Source organism: Tachypleus tridentatus, chromosome 10 (genome assembly GCF_004210375.1).
Source record: "Tachypleus tridentatus isolate NWPU-2018 chromosome 10, ASM421037v1, whole genome shotgun sequence".
Taxonomy (NCBI): domain Eukaryota; kingdom Metazoa; phylum Arthropoda; class Merostomata; order Xiphosura; family Limulidae; genus Tachypleus; species Tachypleus tridentatus.
Window position 1 is genome coordinate 78658592 of NC_134834.1, and position 25538 is coordinate 78684129.

Here is a 25538-nt window from a genome sequence, read left to right on the forward strand (position 1 = left end):
AAAGGTTGTTTAAATAAATTAATGAAATCAGAATTAGTTTTTGTTACGGTGCTGTTATAAATATTCCCTAGACTAAAATCTACAAATATTATATCTTATTAAGGACATGAGTGCTGTTATATTTTGTAGAAATTGCCCTAAAGTAAATTAATAGAAATATTAACGATGAACAATAATAAGCACATGATTTTATTCATTATAACTAATATCTTTGAAAATGAATTTTCATTAATGTTTTTTTAAATCGTGTGAATAACTTCATCCTTTCATAACTCTTGTTTTCGCAGTTCACATGGATTCAACACAGAGTTTAAAAATACATGTTTACACAGCTGTTGCTAGTTTATACAAAGTAAAACAACCTGAAGCAATTTTACCCTATAAATAGATATATACAACACTGCTGCCTGAGCGCAAACATCAACTTTCTGTAATTACTTTTTGGTCTTACAATTTTTGGTACTGGTGTCTCAGCCTTCTGGGTTCTTTGGCTATTAAAAGTCAAATTTAAATAACAGCACAAATATTTTAAAGATAAAATGAATTAAAGATGTTATTTTTTAAATCAGTCTTTATAAAATAATTTAATAAAACTTTTGAGTCGTTTAATTATGATCTTGTTGTTATAGAAAAATAACTATTTCTTTCAATTGGAATCTCTTTTACGCATAGATATAACGTTTATTTACAAAGTGATATAAATTTAAAACATCGTAAGCATGCGAATTAAAAATAACTTTGGGGGAATTTACACATTGTTGATGTGTAAAGTTGAGGCAGTGTTATGGGTGTAATTTCAATTTAGTTTGTCATTGATTTTAAACACATTGTTATAATGAAAGTTTCGTAAATTTTTGGACTGTGGTTTTCGGATAATATTAACATTCTGTTTCAATACATAATTATCGAAAGAATTTAAAAATCAATGACATACATTTTTAGTTTCTGTTACAATGTGGGTTTTAGGTCTTTGATGACATGTTATTTCTAAAGCATTGGTCCGGCATGGCCAGGTGGGTTAAGGCGTTCGACTCCTAATCTGAGGATCGTGGGTTCGAATTCTCGTTGCACCAAACATGCTCGCCTTTTCAGCCGTGGGGGCGTTATAATGTGACGGTCAATCCCACTATCCGTTGGTAAGAGAGTAGCTCAAGAGTTGGAGGTTGGTGGTGATGACTAGCTGCCTTCCCTCTAGTCTTACACTGCTAAATTAGAGACGGCTAGCGCAGATAGTCCTCGAGCAGCTTTGCGCAAAATTCAAAACAAAAACAATCTAAGGCATTGTTAGGGACATTGTTAGCATGAGATTTATGAGTAACTTTTGGCGTGTGATTTTAAGACATGTGAGAAACATGAAATACTGCTGGTCTGAGAACTTAAGAAAATGTTTAAGCGAAGCTTCATAATAGCTTTTAATACCTGAACTGGACAGGTTTTTGACAGTATATTAAACATCTTTTTCTTAATGGAGCATAGTAATCATAAAACGTATTTCCAAAAAGCTTGTAAGAAACTATTACTTACATAACGGATATCTGCATTGTTGTCTTTTCCACATAACTGTTGATCAATCTTTATTGTAAAAAAAAAAGTTTTACTTATAATATGTAATATGAAACAAAAAACATTCATTTATGTCATTCAAAAGCGTGATTAATTGGAAAATAATTATAATTTTTCGAATAAGTTGGGAAGAAATTGATGTATATATATATATATATATATTGCCTTAAAGAAATCACATAAATTACTAGATATCCAAAAAATTAAAAAAGAAAATAAATTTCATCTTTGAAAATCATTTTAACATATTTTAAATAACGCGTATGCTATCTCAAATTTTTATACTCGTAATGTACTAACTTACAGAACTTTATCTTCCCAGTAATTCAAAATCGAAAAATGAGATAAAAATGTTATAGAATAAAAGTTTAAATCTCCACTCATGAGCTGTTTATGTAATCATTTTCATAATACCCTGAATATATATAAATGTTAAATATCTGACATGACGCTACGTTTCTCTGATCACAAGAATAATTTAAAGCATTTCCAAGTTATCCACACGTTTCTATGGTTACAATTTCTATCAAAGTATATCACGTTTTTAGATTATAATTTGAAATAATAATTTTGTCCATACGTTTATTTTACAGAACAGGTAAGAATAGTGTTGTTTCATGGCAGAAATACACTATTAAACAGTACACAGAAAAAACAAATGTGTAAAAAATGTTAACTATTACTTAACAACAGTTTCTGTGCTTGTGTAGGTATGTCCGCTTATAAATGGCGAACGCTGGACCGACTGTCATCAAATCTAGAACCTTCCCTTTAGATTTCTTGGGAAATCACATAATGGGGTTATGGTTCGTATCTGATTTCCTCTTCCATGTCTACTCCGTGTGCTGAACTAGTACTTCAGCTAGTATATGAATTATACCTTTAAAATGTGATTAATTTTGGCAAATAAAAGTAAACATTTATAATAAAACAGATCTCTTACAGATAGTTATGGACAGTTTCCCAGTATAATGGCTTTTAACTTGTTCTTTCAAACTCTTACATTTCATTATCACTCAGATCATCACACAAAATTATGAACTGTCACAGAGAGAGTTTGTTGAAAAATAACAACGACACCATATTAACCATGGAATTTAATAGTATACTTCCGCTGTTGAAAAAAACGCCGCAACATTTCACTTTTTCATAAAATACACACAAAAAACTGTTAAATTACTATTCTAGTAATTAATCATATTAATTCACACTATCAGTATTGAAAGTTCGTAAGAGCAAATTGAACATTCCAAACAGAATAATTTCGAATATACAGTTCCTCCATCTCAAAGTTGTATTTCAACGCAAATTAAACAAAACAAACAAGAACAAACCTATGACAATTATAGACAGACTTCTTACTCTAACTACATGAAAACAATATGACTGTCAACTCTCAGATACTGTGAAGGTAATGGTTTGTAGCTTTGGTTTATAATTACTTAGTTAAAATAAAGATTTCAGGTGGATGATTTTGGTTTGATGATACCACTCTGGTTTTACATTAATATGTTAATAATACGTGCCTCTAGAAGATAGCAAAGAAAGTTGTATATATTAAATCAAAAGATAACAGTGAACGTATATGAAAACATTCTGAAATTATAACTTAATAGCATCAATCGAGTTAAGAAAGTTATTGAGAGATATTTCGAGAAATTCTTGCAGATTTTACCGTTTTCCGTATACGTTTATTTAAGCCATTATTAATTAGAATTACCAATATTTTTAATTTGCTAATTTCTTTATAATAAAACAATTAATCAAATTGTAACAATAAGATATTACAAAAATTAACACAATATTAATTATATTAAAGTAAATTACAACACTTTGTTATGCACTAATTGAGACTTTAACTAATGAAAAATCTGATAATTATACAGCACATATTTCAGCTTTTAAATAATATTATCCTTCAGTAGGGTATGTTATCGAATTATATTGCTATTTTCCAAGACTACGGTTTTGTAAGAATCTCTGCCTATAATTGCATCACTCTTGAGAGGTAGAACAGTCTGAGAGATCATGTGGTAATTGTTAGAACAATCCAGTACACAATAATAAAACATAAAATAAACTTAATACAAGCAACCTTACTTAATCTATGGTATAAAAATGGGATTTGAAACATGACAAATGCTTCCTATTTTAAAGAAATTATACGAAATGGGTGAGCATGTCAACTCATCTTAATGACACGTTGCACGCTTTCCAACTTATAAAAGATAGCAACATAAAAAAGGAGAAAAGAATTATTAAGTGTTAGAGCTAGTTGATTTAATCTTCACTGGATGTTGGATAAGAATATTACACATATGTTAAATGAAAGCTCTGTTTATTAAACATAAACTCATGTAATCTGGTAGAGGTAAAAATTATGATAAGTTTACGTACTACATAATGTGTAGCAGCCCTTACTTTTATATTTCTAAAATTTAATTTTTGTTACATATTTTTTTTACATTAATATATTTAAATGTTTATTTAAAATAAAGCGGAAGTAAAAACAAGCATTTGTAGTGAGAAATTGTCTAAACTAACCCTTAATCTTGTTTGATAATTCTTCATTTAATAAAAGTAATGTTACTTGTAACCAACATTATGAATGTTCTTAATAAAAGAGGAAATTTAGCTAATGAATAGTTTTTATTATAATTACAACTTTAAGAGAAAAAAAAATCAGCTTCTAAGATAAGTTAACTTACAGGACTGACTTCAAGTTCTCTAATGAGTATTTTATGAATAAAGATCATTAGAATATATACAGATATTTACATTAACAAACGTTTCCCTTGGTAATCATGTCTCATCTATTTTTTCCTTAGTTACAATATAGAGTAAACATGCTATGATGAAAAATATGTTTGTTTGTAAAATATACCTTTACACACTTTATTTTTCCACTCAGTTAAGAATTTTATAATTCTTTGTTAGAAGTGGTTGATTTAAGATATTCTAATATTTCAACGTGGGAATTACAATAATTCAATGACGTTTTGTAGCCATGTCATTAAAAAACACAAACATAAGAGAAGAAGTAAAAATATATGTTATATTACTACTACGGTTTTAAAATTTCCTTGTATGTAAAGACCACACACAAATCTACAGTTTGGTTAGTTGACAATAGTATGCCATACTGCTTATCGAACCTTATAAAATTTATAATAAGCATACTACCATTCGAGCTGTTATTAAAGATGTAAATATTCTCCAGAACAATAGTAGAACCACTATAATTTTTTTGTTTTAATAAAAGCGCTTTCAATATTCTGCTTACTTGGCATGTCGTAATTTCCAGAAACACAAACGTTATTTTATGTTATCACAATATTTCCAACAGAGAAAACGGGTCTGGCTTGCCACAGGGGCAGTTTGACACAATTCTGATAACTTTCATGTGGTAAGTTCGTGGAAAAACACACTTAACTTATTGTGGTTTCATCATGATCAAAAGTCTCTAACGTGTGCAGGAATAGTAAAAATTTATATATTCTCATAAGTAAGTAAATATTTTCTACTGCAAAGATTTTATGTGATATTAAACACTTTGTTAACTGAATTATGTTTATAGTATTTCAAACTGCATTCTTTCGGCTACAAAGTGACACACAGTTGTGTTCGATAACTACAACTGTGCTGACACGAAAGTCATTTCTAGTAAAATGACGGTTTGGGGGAACATTAACATATTTCATTTAAAACAGATTGATATTCGTGTCAACCAGCCTCATAAAGAATAATTTGTATGTATTTTTTATGGTTTTAAAACAACTATGGATATCATATGAAATATTTAAATACATGTTGATTAATTCTAATTAACGTTTAAGTTTAAAAAAAAATTAATTAAAACTACTCCACATTTCTCATTGCATTACTCTTTTTCCATTATTTTTAGTGATGTCTTTCAAAATTTTCAATTTCAAAGTGTGGAGCCTCACAGTGTAAATCATGTACGAAAGGAGATATTTTTTCCACGTGTTACAAATGGAAATCTATAAGAGGTAAGTGTTTCACTGATTTTGTTTTTATTCATTGATATGTTTTATTTGTAATCTAATTACTCAATATTGGCTAAAATAAAATTAAACTATTATAGTATATATATTTGATGTACTTAAATGTGCAACAAATATATTGATATAATTTTATAAAATATATTTTTATTTAATTTATCTCAACTTGCCTGGTACTAGGGTTAGTTTGATTAACAAAGAGGTAAGTGACTGTTACTGCTGTGTAATAGAGAAACATGTCCAATGTTGATGTCGAAATTTCTTATCTTGAAGTTCACAGATGACATTTACTTAAAAATTCAAAGAAAAAGTGAGTCAACCAGGCCCGGTCTCCCCTAATCTGTACCGTTAACACTGTATGTTTCAACGTATTACTATTGATATATTTTGCCTAAAATGTTGAATTAATTTTTAAGACAATTATCAATTATAATAAAACATGATGGTTATCAATTTCACAATTTTCAGACTATACGTATAGTATCTTTCACTTACTAAAGATATCCTAGGAGATAAGGTTGTATATGTAAATATATATACATGTTTTTATATTAGAATTGTATTCGAAACATGAAATTATCATGTCAAGAACAGTAAATAGGTATATACATTAACATTAAGTACTATATTTAGATTTTAGGATTCGTAAACGTAGAACGAAAGTAAATCATTTGATATACTTAAACACTGACAGATGCTTTAAACATGAAATAAAGTAAGCAATATGTCTTGTAGAAATCTTGAACAGTACAATTTTAGTAAGAATGTGTGATTTCCAGTTTAAGAAGTAATGCGACAGAGGGGGTTGCTACGAGGAAAGATGCAAAGGTCTGCGAACTTCCGCCATCCAATAGTAAATCACATTTTTCAAAACGAACGAATGTGGGTTATGGATCGTAAACATAATTGATAAGTCCTTACTCAAAATCAACATAAGTGTTGGGGAGATGTTAAACCAAGAACATAAGCAACACATAAAATGCTCGAGCACTTTCGAAGAGAGTCCTTCTTCCTTAGAAAAGAAAAACTTTTAATCTCATGTCGTATAGAGGAATGTCCAGGTTTCGAAAGCACTCCAGCCTGTCGGCTTTAGGCAAGGAAGGTACTCAAAATATACAAAACACGCCGATACTCGGAATAGTTCGTTTCTTCACGATCGTTATCACATTTCATTTTGGGGAAGTCAGAATCGTCACGAATTCTGAAACGTAAACAGAGTGAGGAAAAAATTAACTTCAAATAGAGTTAATATTGAATCTAAATCTGAACACAGTGAGGAACTGCTCAAAAATTAAAAACATTTGGTGTAGAAAAAAACATTTTATATTCACAAGAAAAAAGTTAGCCCCCAGTGGCTCAACGGTATGTCTGCGGACTTACAACGGGTTTCGATACTCGTGGTGGGCAGAGCACAGATAGCCCATTGTGTAACTTTGTGCTAAACTAAAAAAAAAAAAAAAAAAACAGAAAAAATTTAACTATCCGGTGTGAGATGCAAAAAATATTTAAAAAGTGAAAAAAAAATCGACTTTAGAGGAACGAATAAAAAACAAAGACCATTATCCTGGTTCCTACAAGTATCATATTAATAAATGATTATCCATCAAATTAATTAATACAGAAATATGAAATTTAGAATATAAATATGGAAAATTAACTGAACTACAAATTTATATAATAAATTTCACAGACTAAATAGAACAGCACTAGCGACTACTGAAGACTAAAACTAAAATCACATTCAAGGTAATCTTGTGAAATCTGCGATTTGGAAAGACAGTGTTATTCTCAGAAGTAAATGCCACTTTCAAAATTGTTTAAAACATGAAAAAGAAATTCTATTTATAGAAACAACAAAACAAATGCGTGAATTAAAACTTTCAAATTCGGAGGTGCAAACAAATTTGAATCAGGTACACGGAAATATAAGTGTTTTGTGTTTCTCAGGCAGCTAGTCATCACCACTCAACACCAACTCCTGGCAAATAGTGGGATTGAAAGTAACATTATAACTCCCTCAGGCCTGAAAGGTCGGGCATGTTTGGTGCGACGGGAATTCGAACCCGCGACCCTCGAATTACGAGTCGAACACTTTAACCTAGTTGGTCATATCGAACCGAGTATTTTGTGCATTCTCGTTACCTAAAACAATTTCATTGCATCTAGGGCCGGCATGGTCAAGTGGTTAAGGCACTCTACTTTCTGAATCCATGTCGCACCAAACATGCTCGCCCTTTTAGCCGGGGGTGCGTTATATTGTGACGATCAATCCCACTATTCGTTGGTAAAAGAGTTGGCGGTAGGTGGTGATGACTACCTGCCTTCCCTCTAATCTTACACTGCTAAAGTAGGCACGCTTTGCGCGAAATTAAAAAAAACAAACAAACAATAATTACATCTCCTACAAACTACTTAAAGGTTAATGAACTGTTAAGATTTAAAATAGCTGTGCAACTTCGCGGAAACAAGTAAGAAAATAAAGCAACACGTGTTCGTTATCACTGTTACTCAAAGTTTATAGGCCCGGCATGGCCAAGTGGTAAAGCACTCAACTCGTAATCTGAACGTCGTGGGTTCAAATCCACGTCACACCAAACATGCTCCCCGTTTCACCCGTGGGGGCGTTATAATGTAACGGTCAATCTCGCTATTCGCTGGTAAAAAGTAAGTAACCCAAGAGCTAGCAGTGGGTGGTGGTGACTAGCTGCCTTCCTTCTAGTCTTACACTGCTAAATAACGGATAGCTAGCGCAGATATCCCTCGAGTTACTTTGCGCGAAATTCAAACAAATTCTATAAAGTATTATCGATGTTCTAAGAACCTCTTAACTTGCTCTTTAAATATCTTCTGTCAAATTTGTCTCGGAGCAAACAAATGCATTTATACAACTTTAACAGTTATAGTTAGTATCTTTTAATGAGCAATATATGAAAATAGAAAAATACTTTATTGAAATATGTTCATTAACTATCCGTTCCGCGTTTTCTCGCTCTAAAACACACACATCGTTGGAAGTTCTAGATTTTTTTAACTTGTAGGAAGTTAAGCACAAAGCTACATAACGAGCTATTTGTGCTCTGCCCACTATATATAGTAGCCCCACCTAGTTACCACTTTCAAGTGAATAACAAATTTTGAACATTAATCATTCACTATGTACTATATGTAGTACTCTCACATACACTTTCAAATGAAACATAAATTATAAATATTAATCATGCAGTATATACTATACGTAGTAGTCCCACACAGCTACCACCTTCAAGTGAATCACAAATTTAAAATAATATTCTTTCAGTATACACTATATGTAGAAATTCCACACAGCTCCCACTTTCAAATGAAACATAAGTTATAAACATTAATTATTCAATCTATACTATATGTAGCAGTCCCACACAGCTACCACTTTCAACTGAATCACAAAGTTTAAACATTAATCATTCAGTATATACTATATGTAGTTGTCCCACACAGTTGCCACTTACATGTTAATCACAAATTTTAAACAATAATTATTTAGTATGTACTATATGTAGTAGTCCCACCCAGCTACTATTTTCAAGTGAATCAGATAATGTAAACATTTCCATAGTTCGTTATCTATAGCCACAAATAAACTATTTTCATGTTTCATTTATATAGAGAGCCATTATAGTAACATTCCCTCCATGAGACAACAAATATCCAAGTAAAGCTTTGTTCTACAAAAAACAGTCAGAAGAACAGAAGACAGCACATCCATTCTTGCAGAGCAAACATGTCATTGATCATCAAATGTCTTATTTGTATAACAATGAGCTTAGAAAGAGAAGGGTAAGCTTCCAGTATTGTGTGAAAGTGGTTTTCTTTTTTTGTTGTTGTTGTTATAGCTAATATATTAGGAACTGTATTTTTCTTTTAATAGTTTTGTGCAGTGTAGAAACAAAATGTAGATCAAACATAATTATATACATCTGAAAGAAAATATATCCAATATTCTTTACATACTCGTTTTTCATTTGTGATTATCGTAACAAAATGTAAAATTTGAAACAATCTTTATTGTGTATACATTGTTAAGTTTGAGTTTCAAATTAAAATTTATAAAGCTGGCATAAAATATAAAGTAGCTGCAGAAGGTGATTGGCTTTATTTTGCAACAATAGTATTTCTTTGTTGCAGTGTTTATATTGTTAGTTTGATTTATTTTTAACTGTTTGTACAGTATGCCTTCTTCTACAATAAAAAAAATGTAATTGTAACTAACCATGCATATATTATTCCTATTAAACTTATAATTTGACTTTTAAACAATTAAAAGTGCGTGTGTCTTAACTCCATTTTCCAAACTACAATAAATAGAACAATCAATGCTTCAACAATTATATATATATATTCGTATGAGATACTTGTACGAATTCATGTATTATTCAATATTATGTCATTGACATCAATACTATAAAATCGTGTTTATGTTTAGTGTACCTTGATAATTCACTAGTCCATCACCATCCAAGTCGGCCTCCTTGATCATATCTTCCACGTCATCTTCTGTCAGCTTCTCACCGAGGTTAAACATCACGTGACTGAGTTCCGACGAACTGATGAACCCGTCCCCATTTCTATCAAATACCCTGAAGGCTTCGCGCAGTTCCTCCTCTCTGTCGGACTCCTTCATCTTTTTCGACATCATGAACAAAAATTCGTTGAACTCGATTGTCCCGTTACCTATAGGCAGAATTTGAAAGTATTAATCGTATGGTATTGTAACCTTAGAAACAAAAAAAAAAAATATTTGATAAATAAGCCTTATTCAGTATGTTTATGTGAAATGATTAACACGCAGTTGTGGAGCTGAACACTATTAAGGTAATTTTATGCAAAGACAACTTTAGATATATATCCTTACCATGTAATCCACTTTTTAAATTGTTCGCAATACTGAATTAAACTTGACTTTATAATTTAAGATGAATTGTTAAATAAAGAGCATCTTTACATGAAACTCGTATATTTTGGTTTGTTTTATTTTTTCGTTTGGTTGGTGTATTATTAGTAAATGATAGCACCGTGATAAGCGATAATAATGATACCAATGTATTATATAGTCAAACATGTACTGTAATTATTTGAAAACTGCACACGTGGATTTTCATACAAAATATATCCTGGCTGGTATACAAAAATATTTATATACATTATCAGTAGTCTAGTAATGTGAAACATATTCAGGTTGACACATTAGAACATGGCCCGGCATGGCCAAGCGCGTAAGGCGTGCGACTGGTAATCCTAGGGTCGCGGGTTCGCGCCCGCGTCGCACCAAAACATGCTCGCCCTCCCAGCCGTGGGGGCGTATAATGTGACGGTCAATCCCACTATTCGTTGGAAAAGAGTAGTCCAAGAGTTGGCGGTGGGTGGTGATGACTAGCTGCCTTCCCTCTAGTCTTAGACTGCTAAATTAGGGACGGCTAGCGCAGATAGCCCTCGAGTAGCTTTGTGCGAAATTCAGAAACAAACCCTCTACTACTACACTGCTAAATTAGGGACGGCTAGCACAGAGTAGCTTTGTGCGAAATTCCAAAACAAACATTAGAACATCCACGTACATCACCTACAGTCTTTTAGTGTGAAATATATCGAGGTTAGTAACAAAAACAGTTACATAAGCCACCAGTAGTTCTGTAGTGTGAAACATTTACATAAACCACCAGTAGTTCTGTAGTGTGAAACACATACATAAACCACCAGTAGTTCTGTAGTGTGAAAAACATACATAAACCACCAGTAGTTTTGTAGTGTGAAACATTTACATAAACCACCAGTAGTTCTGTAGTGTGGAACATTTACATAAACCACCAGTAGTTTTGTAGTTTGAAACATTTACATAAACCACCAGTAGTTCTGTAGTGTGAAATCTTATTCGATATTTTCTGTTTTCTATAATTCCTTAGAGTTTTCTTTCTCTTCGTTTTTCTTTTTAAATATCTAAAACTCATATTCAAAATTAAGTGCAAATAAATACCAGTTTTAAGCTTTGGGTATGTTTTAATTTACAAGACTGTTCTATGAATAATTAATTGAGTTTATTTAAACCTTTAACATTATTGTATACACTCATTATAATGACTACTTATTTCATGGATAATTTCTTATCATATTAAACGTCTTAATAACTAATAAGTTTCATAAATAAAGTTAACCTATCAATTTCACTCAAAAATGTTGTTTAATCTTTCCTGAAACTGTGCTGTAAAAACTCTGTGGCAATTAGAAATCAAAATTTTTAAAGCGAATAAGCAAGTACTAAAGTAAAATGCACACGGGCTTCGAATTCCAAGGCTGAATGTACTCAATAGTTGTTGGCTTGGTAGCAAAATATGGGCACACACAATCATAAAATCATTTAAACATAATTTGTATTAGTATTTTTTTGTATTTTGTATAAAGTTTTTGAAGCATGATAAGAATGATAAGTGTATGTTTTCTAACTTAGCGATTAATATATCAGTTTCCGATCAAAGCGCCACCTACCATCTTGATCCACCATCTCAACCATATTATGCAGCTCTTTTTCAGTGGGATTTTGTCCAAGAGACTTCATGACGATTCCTACTTCCGTTTCTGTGATCCTGCCATCCGAGTCTTTGTCAAATAACATGAAGGCTTCCCTGAATTCTGATAGTTTAGAAATAGGTCTAAGGTCATTAACAGCCTCGCATAACACGTGAAGAAATAGAATAAAACACTACTATTCATGCTTTTATATTTTAGCGTTTCGTCTTGATTAAAATGCATTAAATTAACTTTGCAAAGGAGAACTTATTACTTCAAAAGATGACTTTGTATTTATTTGCATGTTCCTATGAAACAAAATTCATGTTATCATTTTTGTCAGTCATGTTTGTTTATAAGTGAACTTCTTTCTAAATAATTTTCTTCCCCTCATAAAATATTAATAAAGTACAATATTAGTTGCAATTGAAGTTGTAAGCTTAAAATTACACTCAAAATATAAACCTCGATAAAAGAGATTACAAAACAGTTAAAACAAAGTTAGAGAAACTTAGTTGCTTCAGTATTTCACTGTGACAACGTTTCACTGAGTAAACTTAGTTATCATAATGAAATATTGCGCTGTTTTATTTCTTTCAGCTACGTTCTAAACTGTCTTGATTTATTTTTCATAGTATCTGTTATATTTTGAAAGTGTAGTGTGCATAAAAACGGTGATTTTAGTATATTTTGAACATTCTTGTTGCCGTGTCCTTTATATCAACTCTCAACTGAGACTCTAAACCATGTAGTTAGAACAAATTCCAAGACCTTCTTTCTCCTTGAGTATGTTTCTAAAATTAACATCTAACTCAAATAAAATTGTGCTGCCTCACGTGAAGTTGCCTTGAAAAAAATAGCGTTCCCTCACTGTTTGCTAAAGTTGTTCAGAAGGTTTTCGAAGTTAGATAAAAAAAAAAGACATCATATAAGTCTGTCTATTTCTAAGATTAGATGAAAATTGATTTTTACCCTATATTTCCTCTGCTGAAACACGGCCGAACTCCAGTGCCTCAATTATGACATTCAGCCATACTTCTGAGAAAGTAGATCTATTAAAATTACTGTTTGGAAAAAAAGATATTTTGTCTTCCCAGTTTGACTGTAATTTTTTATTAACTTCTATCTGCAGTAGAAATGTGCTGTTGACCTTGTGGATTTTTTTCACAGTTTTTTTTCACCCACAATCTAACACATTAATAACTTTTTTAATTTTCCAAAAAATCTCTTTTTATTTCGTTGGGTATGAAGCAAAAAAAATAACGCATGCGCATTAAAGCCAAACTATATATGTAATACAGATATAAGTTTAATACTCTAACACACGAGTGTTCATTAAAAATGAATATTGGGTCTGCAATGTCTTGTTCTGGTTAGCTATGCTGATCGATTCTGCTAAAAACGGAATTTTTTTGGAGTGTTTTCCTGCTTCATCTGAACTAATGATATTTTGAGACAGTTTTCAGCTGTAATGTTCCCCATGTGTTATTTTTGGTAATAATAGAATCCTTATTATTATTAAATAAATCGGTGAAGTTGAATACATATAGTTTCACGTCTATTAATGGCTTTACAAACCTGTTCAATTACTTTTCGTCTTGGTAACTCACCAGAGTTTGGCTGTCACTAGTTTTACTTCTCTCCCCCCTAGAGAAAGACATTTTCTTTAACCTGACACTACAGATTGACTTAGGTTGGTTTTAAACGATGGTAAAAAAAAAAGCGATTGCTAACAATGTTATTGTTATTTCGGTCTTTTGAAAGTCGAGGAGGGAATTCTCTTACAGTTTAACTGTAATATGACTACATTTGTATAGCTAAAGCAATCAGCTGACACGTAACGTGATTAATCTACATCATGAACAAAATGCAACGTCACACTTGTTAATGCTAGAACATACTGTGCATCAAGTTAACATGTATTTTGACCTAAATGTTTAATCGTTTTTATCATTACTCTTGCCAGTCGTTACTTCTTGCTGTAATAATTTGGAAGTTTTGTTAGTTCACTTTATTTGTGAGGGGTATCAATAAAGTATCCAGTCAGTGTAAATGTATACCCAATAATAATAATATCGTATACGTTAAAAATCACTATACAGTGTATCTTAAAAACTATCCGTTCTAGAAGGTCTAAATTTCGCCACACGCACATTGAGGATTAGTTTTATCGAGAGCAGTTTGTACTGTCACGTAAGTTATTCAACATATTTTACAAACATTCCCAGTTAGCATAACAATTCTACTCCCAGATAAAACTACTGAAAGAATCATTTTTTCCAAACAGTGTATACAGATGTAGGATTGAGAAGGAAGGGGAGTAAGATATGTGAAAGTTTGCACGAAAAACGGTATAACTACGAAGTACAATATAGTCTTCAAGGGCACTGTACATTCTACAAACTTTCCCAAATCAAATGTATGATTCTAAAAGTGCCAATGGTGGAATTTTGTTTCCCACAAACAAGTAGTTGTTTTAAGAAACAATCGTTTTAATTAAAGGGTTCTGGTTCTCTCTACAATCACGTTTGTAACAAATATAAATATATACACTCAGTCTATTTAAAATTAATATTTATATTGTATTATATTGTATTACATTGTTATCTTTCTATTAAGAGGAATATACTAATCATAATAATACTAATCCAAATAAAAACTAAGAAAACACCAGTTTCGACGTTCATTCTTCAACACACAATTTTAAAGCAACTTTTATCTTTAAGGAGAAACTTTTTTAAAAACATAAAACACGTGTATTTTAGTGATATTAAAAAACATTGTCTAAGAACTAATTTACTAATTACTAGTCTTATGTTGAAGTTCCGAGCCTCGCGAAAGCCTTTTCATAGTCATATGGCTCAAACCTTTCGCAAATATGATATGTATATTGTGAAGATTTTCTGTCGCGAAATATTACTGAGAAAACTAACTTATTTTCAGAATATTGTTGTGGATAACTTGCGTTCCTAAAGGCTACTTATCATTGTTCAATTTTTTTAAGATTGCTTTAGACCTCATGTTATCATAAGTATTAACCTACTGAAGAAAATAAAGAGTGGAAGCTTATTTTAATTTCATTGGATATTAATTAATTAAATTTAAATGGGTTTCTTTTAGAACACTTGCTCTTTCTATACCTGCTACTTGTTCCTCCGTAAGTCCGTACTCTGTCTGTAGAAAAAGAAAAAGTGAAATTAATTATACAGTTGTATCTTTAGCAAAGTTACCCTAATCATTAAATTTACCCACTTTAAAGTATATCTTTTTCCTCAGGTTTTGTTATTGTTACTGAACTCAACATGTAGCATGTCTCTCAATAGTAATAGTATTAGGTACAAAGTTTTATTTATTAAATTGTAAAATAAAGGTAATGATTTCTAAGGAAATTAAGAATTATCTGAACGATTTACCTTCAAAAACCAAAACATGGCTCAGAGTGAGGATGTATTACTGTCCATACATGTATTTAAATATATTATTTAATAAAGAAACAAACAAATAATGGAGTTGAATTTTACCATTATGGGGAACTTATTTTGTTTGTTTGTAATTAAACACAAAACAACACAATGGGCTATCTGTGTTCTGCCCATCACAGGTATCGATACCTAATTTCTAGCGTTGTAAGTCCGCAGACGTACTGCTGTGTCACTGGAGTTGGGCCTGAATATATTTAAATCGAATAAATAAAAGAAAACTAGATCACTTTTCACGTTATCATAGTCTATTCTGAAACGTTTTGATCTTTTCTTAAATTGGCTCCCAGTGACTCAACAGTCAGCTTGGAAGCTTAAAAATCCTCTAAGATTCAAGGTATATAACTGCATTTTTGTCTTATATGTTTCTAGTGAACTAAAGTGGATTTACTTCTAGTCAAGTGGGCACAGATGACAACTCAAATGGGGTGTAAAACAGAAGTGAATACACGTATTGAACTACACCACTGTTATACTTTAAGAGAGCGTGGACTCTTTGTCTTGTTTTCCTGTAACATCATGTGTGCTAGAGTGCACTTTCATCGCCATTAGTGAAGGGAAAGTAAACAAATGGCCGAGCTTGAGAAAAATGCATGCAAAACACCGATGAGTTTGTACTGGAAAAAATTATTTTCTATTATCATAAGTTTAGAGTGGTTTTGGTTCAGTACTTATAATGGTTTTTGATCTACAGTTTGTGCTCTGTAACCGTGTTCTCTCATCTTGGGCCACAAGCACGTCTCTAAAGCATAGTTGTCTTAGTTGTTTTGCTAAGAAGCAGATAATTCGTACCCAGGACTTTGGTGTCAAATTCACGAATTAAAATATCTCATAGGAATTCTTAACAACTACAAAAATCCTTTCTATTAATAAATAACAAATACGTCGTTTTGCATATTATTTATGCAGCACAAGCACAGACTATTTTAACTAAGTAACTAATGCTACTTACAAGGCAACCATATCGTTTACTTTTAAATTCTTTTTATGATTTTCGAAGATAAGCATGTGACATAGCAAATTCTATTTTTTTATGATTATGGTTGTGATTATCATTCATTTATTGTTTCATTCTGTCGTATAGTTTATCTATGAACGTTTAGTTTCATTAAAACGTAACTCACCTTCTACATTTATTTGTATCTTGAGTAAAAATACTCGTATGCTTGTATGATGAAACTGACACTAGCTTCTCTATCGGTGATTACAGATACCATTAGTGTACCAGAAGAGTATGTAAATTCATGGTCACATTTCGTGACCTACTCTATGAATAAATACTCTGCCAGAACCTTCACTAATTAGCTAGTTAGGTATTAGTTTTAACATTGTATTTACTGTTCTTTTAATTAGGTTTTTTTCTTTCGGTCCGAGGCATGGCCAAATGGTTAAAGCACTCAACTCCTAATCTGAGAGTCGCTGATTCGAATCCCAGTCCCACCCAACATGCTCGCCTTTTCAAACCAGGAGGGAGGGTTATAATATTACGGTCAATCCCACTAATCGTTAGTAAAAGAGTAGCCCAAGAGTTGGCGGTGGGTGGTGATGAGGAGCTGCCTATTCGCTAGTCTTACAATGCTAAATTAGGGACGACTAACGCAGGTAGCTCTCGTGTAACTTTTCACCAAATTAAAAAACAAGTTTGTTTTTCTTTCTGATTATCTTTCCTGATTCCATTGTTTATCAATATCTATACTAAATTGTTTATTAATACTGATAGAAAGTCCTCGACAGGCACTTGTTTATGAAGTGTGTTTTGATAATTATTGGATTTATTTCTAAGTGTTTGTATTGTAAGTTGTGTGTTGTTGTTGAACCCTTATTGTAGTGGTATGTTCATTTTACACCATCACAAGCAGGAAAAAAAATTCGATTACATGAAAGCGTTTAAAATCTTCTACCTTATTGTCTGCTTAGCCAAAACTCTGAAGTTCAATCTCATCTCGCACCCCACGCAGCTTAGTGTTTCAAATAAAAGATTAAATATTTAAAAGCTCCTTAGAAAATTATCTCTTTTATAGTACTCTCATACATTATAGCAAATATAGACAGTAGTCCATTGCACCATAAGCTTAATATGAAAACTTAAATTTAAGGAAATTATTTTGATTTTTTTAAATTTATGAAACAGAAAAAAGTAAAAGCACGAATCTAAAGTTTTTAGGCTATTGTGTTTTGAATTGCACGTTGTTGTCTCAAGAGTAAATAAAGAGTTAATTAAGTTAACTTTATAGATGAAATCAGAGTAAACCCATGAATTATAAATGAATGCAGTTTTAACTTTTTAAATTAATTAAAATTGTTATATCAGGTTCCATTGGTTTGTTTTGTTTTTGAATTTCGCGCAAAGCTACTCGATGGCTAACTGCGCTAGCCGTCCCTAATTTAGCAGTGTAAGACTAGAGGTAAGGCAGCTAGTCATCACCACCCACCGCCAACTCTTGGGCTACTCTTTTACCAACGAATAATGGGATTGACCGTCACATTATAACGCCCCTACGGCTGGGAGGGCGAGTATGTTTGGTGCGACCGGGATTCGAACGCCTTAATACGCTTGGCCATGTCGGGCCATGGTTCCATTGGAGATCAGATCTGCAAGGCATGTAAATTAATGGCTCGCATGTGCAGCGTGTTTAATACCTCATAATCCTGACTAATGGGCAACTGTCCTAAGCCCATTGTATAAATAATCATTATCACTGAAATCAAATAATGAATTAAGAAGTAAAACAGAGCACGTGCTCCTCTGAATTAAATAGTGAACGAATCACCAAAATAATATTTTACTCTATCTTGTGGTATTAAAAAATACGCCTTTTAGAATGAATAACTGGTTATTACTATTTCTCAGACTTTCGACCTATTTCTTTTATACCTATTCCACTCGTGAAATTAATTGGTTAATTAACAAACGTTCTATTCGACGAAGCGGAGAAAAACCAGTACATAATGAACATATAGATTCAAATTACAGGCTAAAGAGCTCCGTTAAGTAACTAATTTACAGCTAAGTTTTGTGTATTAATACAAACTCTTACACTGTCTTTTGTTTAATCAACCAGCGCACTGCATCCTATTTACTATGAATAAAACATCGACTAGGTTTAAACCTAGAGCAGCATAAAATTACGTATACAGTGAGTGGCTTAAAGTAGATGTTATTTACTGTTCCGTATTTTTCTCACCAGCAGTTCCATCGCCTACTGAACCGATTTTAAACAAGAATTTCAATCACCACGATGTGCGCGAACTTGTTAGAGAACACGTAACACTAAACTACAACTCGTAGTTTCAAACCGTACAAAAACAAAAAGTGTCTCTGACATTTGGGAATTTTGTCTTCAGTTTGCACATGTGAAAATAAAGATACAATTTTACTTTTCAAATATGGAAAAATATAGTATTCCAAGTGTGTAAAACAATTGAAATTACTGAAGCAATTATTTTGTTTAAGTAAATATTACTCAGAACGTTCGGTTAATTTTTAACGTGTCAGTAATGTCGCATACTCTTTACGTCTAGACTTAGCTCTGGCTATTGTTGTTTTATAAGCAAATTATAGGAGTTTTGAACATTTGCTCTAATCATATATATCACTAATACTGATATTAATATAGCAAAATCTCAGTTTAAACGTATTACACTTTTTGTTAGCTTCTCTCCCAGTGACTTAGTGGTAAGTCTAGGATCTGATAACACTAAAAAAATCGAATTTCAATACTCGCGACGGGCACACATAATCCATTGTATATTTTCGTAAATAATAAATAAAAGAAGTTTTATTAAGACAACATTTTCTTCAATAATACACATTGTGGATACTTTCCACAGAAAACAAAAACAAGAAAACAACCGAAAACAACCAACAGAAAGAAGACAACTTAGACAATTTTATTGACATCCAACAGCCAAACTTCCCAGAAAAATTAAAAATTTGTATTTTCCAGAAACACCTAAAAACAACATCTTAAACGATTTTTTCAAAGAATTTTCTCACAAAACCATCAACATAATTTCACAAAACAGAAAACTAAAAACCAATCTTACAAAAAAGAGTCATTAATTCCATTAAAAACCTAAAACAAGACAAAAACATAAAATTTCACAAACACTTTATTCCTACCTACGTAAAACCGACTCATGCACACCACAAATATACGGCATCTCCAAACCTCATAAACCAGATTGTCCATTACGACCAATAATGTCCACATATGAATCGCTTAATTACAATCTTGGTAAATACATAGCATGGGCATTCTCCAAATATGTATCATCAGCCAGCTCATTCATCAAAGTCTTTTAATTTCAAGTCTAACCTTAATCATAAAGCCTTAATGGCCAGTTTCAACGTCATATTCCTCTTTACAGAAGTCCCAACCGCTGAAGCCTGCAAGATAGCCTTAAAACTCTACATCCGAGACCCTAACCTATCTATAGACATTCCCAGCAACCAATTAGCAACTCTCATAGAATTCACCACGATAAAGACAAACTTCATGTTCAACAACCACAACTATATACAAACAAATGGCCTAAGCATGGGCAACCCAGTATCATCAGAGGAAGAATGTTGAAAAATTGTTCGGTCCTCTAAGTAAAATATTTTCTCAACCCAAACGAGCCGTTTTTACATATATAATAATACACATTACTTTCAGTCCTTCCACAAGCACCTTACCCTTCCCATTAACTCATATGGTTATGTTCTTGCTCTTGAAAAATTAATCCTCTGTAATAATTTATACCAATATTTTAAAACCTCAGTTTAAACTATTCTCACTTCCTAGGACAAACGTTATAGCACAAAGTGAAAACTATTAAACAAATGTATGTTACTGTTTTTACGGATGTGGTCTTCCAACATGGAGTATTGTTTATTATAATTTAACAAAGTACTCTGCTTTCTTTGGTAAAACCAAGTGTTAAGACAATTATTATAGAAATAACGGATTGCAGTCTTAAATATCTGATGTTCTGACAACTTGGTTTTACTTTAAGTATTAAATTAATAAATTCAAGAGAATATTTTTAAAAGTAAAAGTAATACTAAAAAATACAGATTAGGAAACTTCTAAAAGCTTGAGTTTCGTTTGAAGTCTATATTCTGAATGTGATTTTAACATAATGAACCATTATACAACGAACAACACAAACTTATTAAATGTTTTCAAGAGCTGTAAGGTTATATATCTTTGTATCACTTTAATTCCTGACTAACACGGAAATATCCTTTTCCTCAATGTTAAGTTATTCTTCATTGACAACAAGGGTAATCCAGTGCATTGTTTAACACGTTGGTTAATTGTCTATTCTTATTAAGAGAGGGCCTGGCATGGCCTAGCGCGTTAAGGCGTGCGCTTCGTACTCCGAGGGTCACGGGTTCGCATCCCTGTCTCGCCAAACATGCTCGCCTTTTCAGCCGTGGGGGCGTTATAATGTGACGGTCAATCCCACTTTTCGTTGGTAAAAGAGTAGCCCAAGAGTTGGCGGTGGGTGGTGATGACTAGCTGCCTTCCCTCTAGTATTGCACTGCTAAATTAGGGACGGCTAGCACAGATAGCCCTCGAGTAGCTTTGTGCGAAATTCCAAAAAAAAAGAAACTTATTCAGAGTGATTGCTTTCACCTTTATGCTTTTTGCTTTGCTCTAGCACAGCTAGATAATTGTGTATAACTGAAGTGCTTTTAATAGATACATAATTAGAGTTGTTTTTTATAATCAATAAACCTTTACTGTTTCATTTACCTCTCAACATTGTGTCTTATTCATTAAGCGCAATCAAACCGTCTCTTTGATAGCTAATTACTGTCTATTTTTTTTATTTGGTTAGGGCATTCGACTCGCAATCTGAGGGTTGTGTGTTCGAATCTCCGTCACACCAAACATGCTTGCCTTTTAGCTGTGGGGTCGTTATAATGTGTGAATGTTTTCTCACAGCAAAGCTACATCAGGCTATCTGCTGTGTCCACTGAGGAGAATCGAACCCCTGGTTTTAACGTTATAAGTCCAAAGACTTACCACTGTCTCGACGGGGGACTTGTTGTTATGTAGAAAATTAAGCTTGTTTCTAAAAATCTGTTTACCCTAAAGCTTACTATTTACGAACCTTGGCATTTACATTTACACATTATCTGAGTTAGAATCGAAATTTATGACTATTTACTAATATTACTGTAACAACATTCTTACATTGAAATATTATGCAATTTTCAGTGCATAATTAATATTAAAGTAAGACTGGATACTTTGTTTGTTTGTTTTGGAATTTCGCACAAAGCTACTCGAGGGTTATCTGTGCTAGCTGTCCCTAATTTAGCAGTGTAAGACTACAGGGAAGGCAGCTAGTCATCACCACCCACCGCCAACTCTTGGGCTACTCTTTTACCAACGAATAGTGAGATTGACCGTAACATTATACACCCCCACGGCTGGGAGGACGAGCATGTTTAGCGCGACAGTCGCACACAGTTACGAGTCGCACGCCTTACGCGCTTGGCCATGCCAGGCCGAGACTGGATACAAAACTCCAGATTCAGGTTAGTGTAAACATGAACAGGTTACTATTACCATAAGCTTTCAGCGTGAGTTCTATTTATCGGTCTCTAGATGTACAGAATACCCCCTAATGGTGATGGCTTTGTGCGTTAATGGGACTGTCACATTATCTTGGTGTCCTTTATTAGACGAAAATGCCAATATTAATGTTCCAAGAGTTCTTTAGTGCTCAGTTTACCATCGAAATTACATTACTGTACACCTGATCTTAATTACTTGTGCTTACTATAGTAGATATCAAACTAATTAAGCAAAACCTACTCAAACAGTAGCTTGCGTATTATTTCTGAAGACAAGAAAACTAGTTTAAATACGTAAAAAATGAAAGGCAGTTTTTTTTCCATTATTTTAGTTTTTGCTCTATTTTTAACAAGTTTTAATATGATAATTCTCTCATAAGACAGAGGAAATTAATGCTGGTCAATAATTTGAATAACAAGGAACCATTTGTACTTGGAACACGTTTTGTGAATCTGTTGAGCTTGGAACAACAGTTTGGTGAGTGAGACGTAGTGGCCAAGTGGTTAAGGCACTCGACTCGTAATCTGAGGGTCGCGGGTTCGAATCACCGTCATACCAAACATGCTCGCCCTTTCAGCGTTATGATGTGATGGTTATTCCCACTATTCGTTGGTAGAAGAGTTGGCGGTGAGTGGTGACGACTAGTTGCCTTCCCTCTAGTTTTACACTGCTAAATTAGGGACAGCTTGCTCAGGTAGCCCTCGAGTAGCTGTGCGCAAAATTCAATTTAGATTAGTATTTGTTGTATTAGTATAAATTATCTTCTGTGAAATGTGTTTTATTGTTACGATAGACAATAGCAAAAAGTGAAAACAAGATCAATCTCAAAACTCTTTTACGTGATAAAAAACTATGGATTATCGGTAAGTGTAAGGGTTTATAACGCTAGAATCTCGATTTCGATCCCTGTGACAGAGGGAAGAAAAATAATCTACTGTGTTGCATTGATCTAAAACAAAAGCAAAATATTTGTAGAACATGGTGTAGTTTTGTGAGTCGTGAACAGTTACGCTGAGACTGAATAAAGTCAATATTTACACGTTCTGCTCCAGCTTCTACTGAAGTCGTTTATATTATTTTAACTTTATATCATATTCTGAAAATAGCATTATAACCCATCAGAGGGGTTTGGTTCTGTCAAAGATACAGTTAACCGAGCTTCTAGGTCTGAAGATGTGTGATGAATCATAAAAATCATAAAAGACCAAACAGTCAACGAGCGACGACTATGACACCTTTGTACATACTACAAATACAGTTATTAAACTCTCAAACTTTTCTTCAAACGCTCAGTTCTATTTAAAGCTGAATCTTAATCCACTCAGAACTATTTCCATGATAGTTAATTCTGTCATAAAATGTACTTATGTTTAAATAATAGAAGTAAATGAGGCTTATTTTACTTTCGAAAATGTTTACGTAGTTTTCAACCAACAATAGCTTGACTTCCATTAAATGGTTTCTCGTATCAACTGTTTGTTACATAACTCCGTATTCATGCGAGCTTCAAAACGCACAAAAAATAAAATTTTTGGAAAAAATAAACACTTTTTAAAACAGTTTTAATTTATAATAATTAAACTTACTGAAATATTTTTTACGAGAAAGAAAACTGGCAGAAGATTTTAAGAAGATATTCTTAAAATGTGTCTTTAATGCAACAAAGTCACGACGGGCTATCTGCTGTGTCCATCGAGCGAGATCCTCAGTGGCTCAGCTCTATGTCTGTGGACTTACAACGCTAAAAATCGGGTTTCGATACCTGTAGTGGGCAGAGCACAGATAGCCCATCGCGTAGCTTTGTGCTTAACTCAAAACAACAACAACAACAACCACCGAGAGGAGCCAAACCCCTAATTTTATAGTTGTAAATCTGTAGACTTAACACTAACTCAGGGGGAAAAAACATTGTTCGAAATCAGTAAGGCATACAAATAATTATTCAACCGTCTATTTTGGAAGTCATTGCAACACGATTGCTATAATATCATAAAAGGTCATTAGATATGGCTCTTGAAACAACTAACGTAGTTTATGGTGTCTGTCTTGACTTACATCTAATAATAGTTCTTCGATCTTAGTCAGTTTAAGCGTTTCATTTTACCAAATTAAAAAATAGCTTTGTAAAAAAATGTTTTGCACTGGTAGTGACAAAGAGGCGTTTTAAAAAGGATATTATTTCACTCGCTTTCAAATTTAGTTCAAAATACAAAATACAAGTAAAGTATCGATAACAACCTATAAGAAAGAGGCGATCATTCAACACAGTTGAAAGTTTCTCTGTTATTGAGTATGCGGAATAACCTCTGCAGGTTAAAGTTTAGCTATAAGAATATTTTAATTAGTTTTTCCCTCTGTGGGATTGCGCTAAGTTTATGGACTTCCAATGCTAAAATCCGGAGTTTAAATCCCCACGATGGACAAAAAAAGATCCAAATATGGTTCTGTTCTAAAACAAAGAATTGAGATAGTCTTAATAGTTTTAAGTAACTTAAAATTGATTAATTTGTAATTTTATGTTTCTATACCAAAACGTATCCATGCGAGCATGAATGAAATAAATTTAATGTCCATCAAGCAGTTTTAAACTAATATTAATTATTAGAATAAAAAATAAAGAAACGTTTGAACGTTTCAAAGCCACGCGTTTCATACATTTTGCCTTGAACGTCTCTCAAACTTTAATCAAAAATTTCAGTTTTAGTTTTGTGTCAGTTTTAAAATTGCTTTGCGCGTAAATCTGATAACAAAATAATTTGGGAATTTCCGAAGTTCTGTACAACAACTCGATTGTTATGCTTCTACCCGAAAGGACTAAACCACCTATTAGTTCCAAACCATTTATATTTAAAGCTGTGTAAGATAGAACTAAACTGTGAATGCTGATACCGGGTTGTGTGAAATGTATTCACAGTATGTGATTCTTTCGTCATGAACACGTGCGTTTTTCGATGGTGTAAGAAAAACTGTTAAGTGTAACAAAGTAGCAAAATAAACCGTATACGTGTTCCGAGAACAAGAACTAAGAGTTGATTTGCTTTTGTGCTTTGAATTTTTCCTAGTACCATCATTAATCTAACAGCAACCACTTAGAGTAACTGTCATCGAGAATATTTTTGTGTATGTGTAGAAAAATATAGCATCCGGGTCTGTTTCTAACACTATTTTCATTTTTCTGTGTTTTAAATGTAATAAAATTTAAACAAGTTATAACAACTTATACGTTTTTTTTCTAATAAAATAGCAAAAATATATGAGCAGAGATTTTTGTTTTATCATTTTAATTCTTTTATTTGTACCTATTTTAAAGTCATTAAAGGTCAGCTAAGTCTATCATCATGTTCATTCCAGAGTCTGTA

General features: G+C 32.5%; 1 protein-coding gene across 10 annotated transcripts in view; it reads right to left on the reverse strand.

The window, feature by feature from the left end:
- Positions 1–25538, reverse strand: part of LOC143229657 (calmodulin-alpha-like) — a 106645-nt gene that overhangs the window by 64374 nt on the left and 16733 nt on the right. For 6 of the 10 annotated variants that reach the window (XR_013015984.1, XM_076462275.1, XM_076462274.1 and 3 more), the window contains exons 2-5: positions 15263–15296; positions 12102–12245; positions 10053–10295; positions 1525–1572 (exon numbers count right to left, since the gene is read on the reverse strand). Coding sequence is in view for 9 of the 10 variants with exons in the window: in XM_076462275.1 (XP_076318390.1) it covers positions 1568–1572; positions 10053–10295; positions 12102–12245; positions 15263–15296 (426 nt within the window). In the remaining variant the exon portion in view is untranslated. Of the gene's footprint in view, positions 1–168; positions 492–1524; positions 1573–2647; positions 6787–10052; positions 10296–12101; positions 12246–13700; positions 13770–15262; positions 15297–25538 lie in introns of those variants that run through there. The other 4 variants (XM_076462276.1, XM_076462278.1, XM_076462270.1 and 1 more) reach the window with 4 other exon arrangements.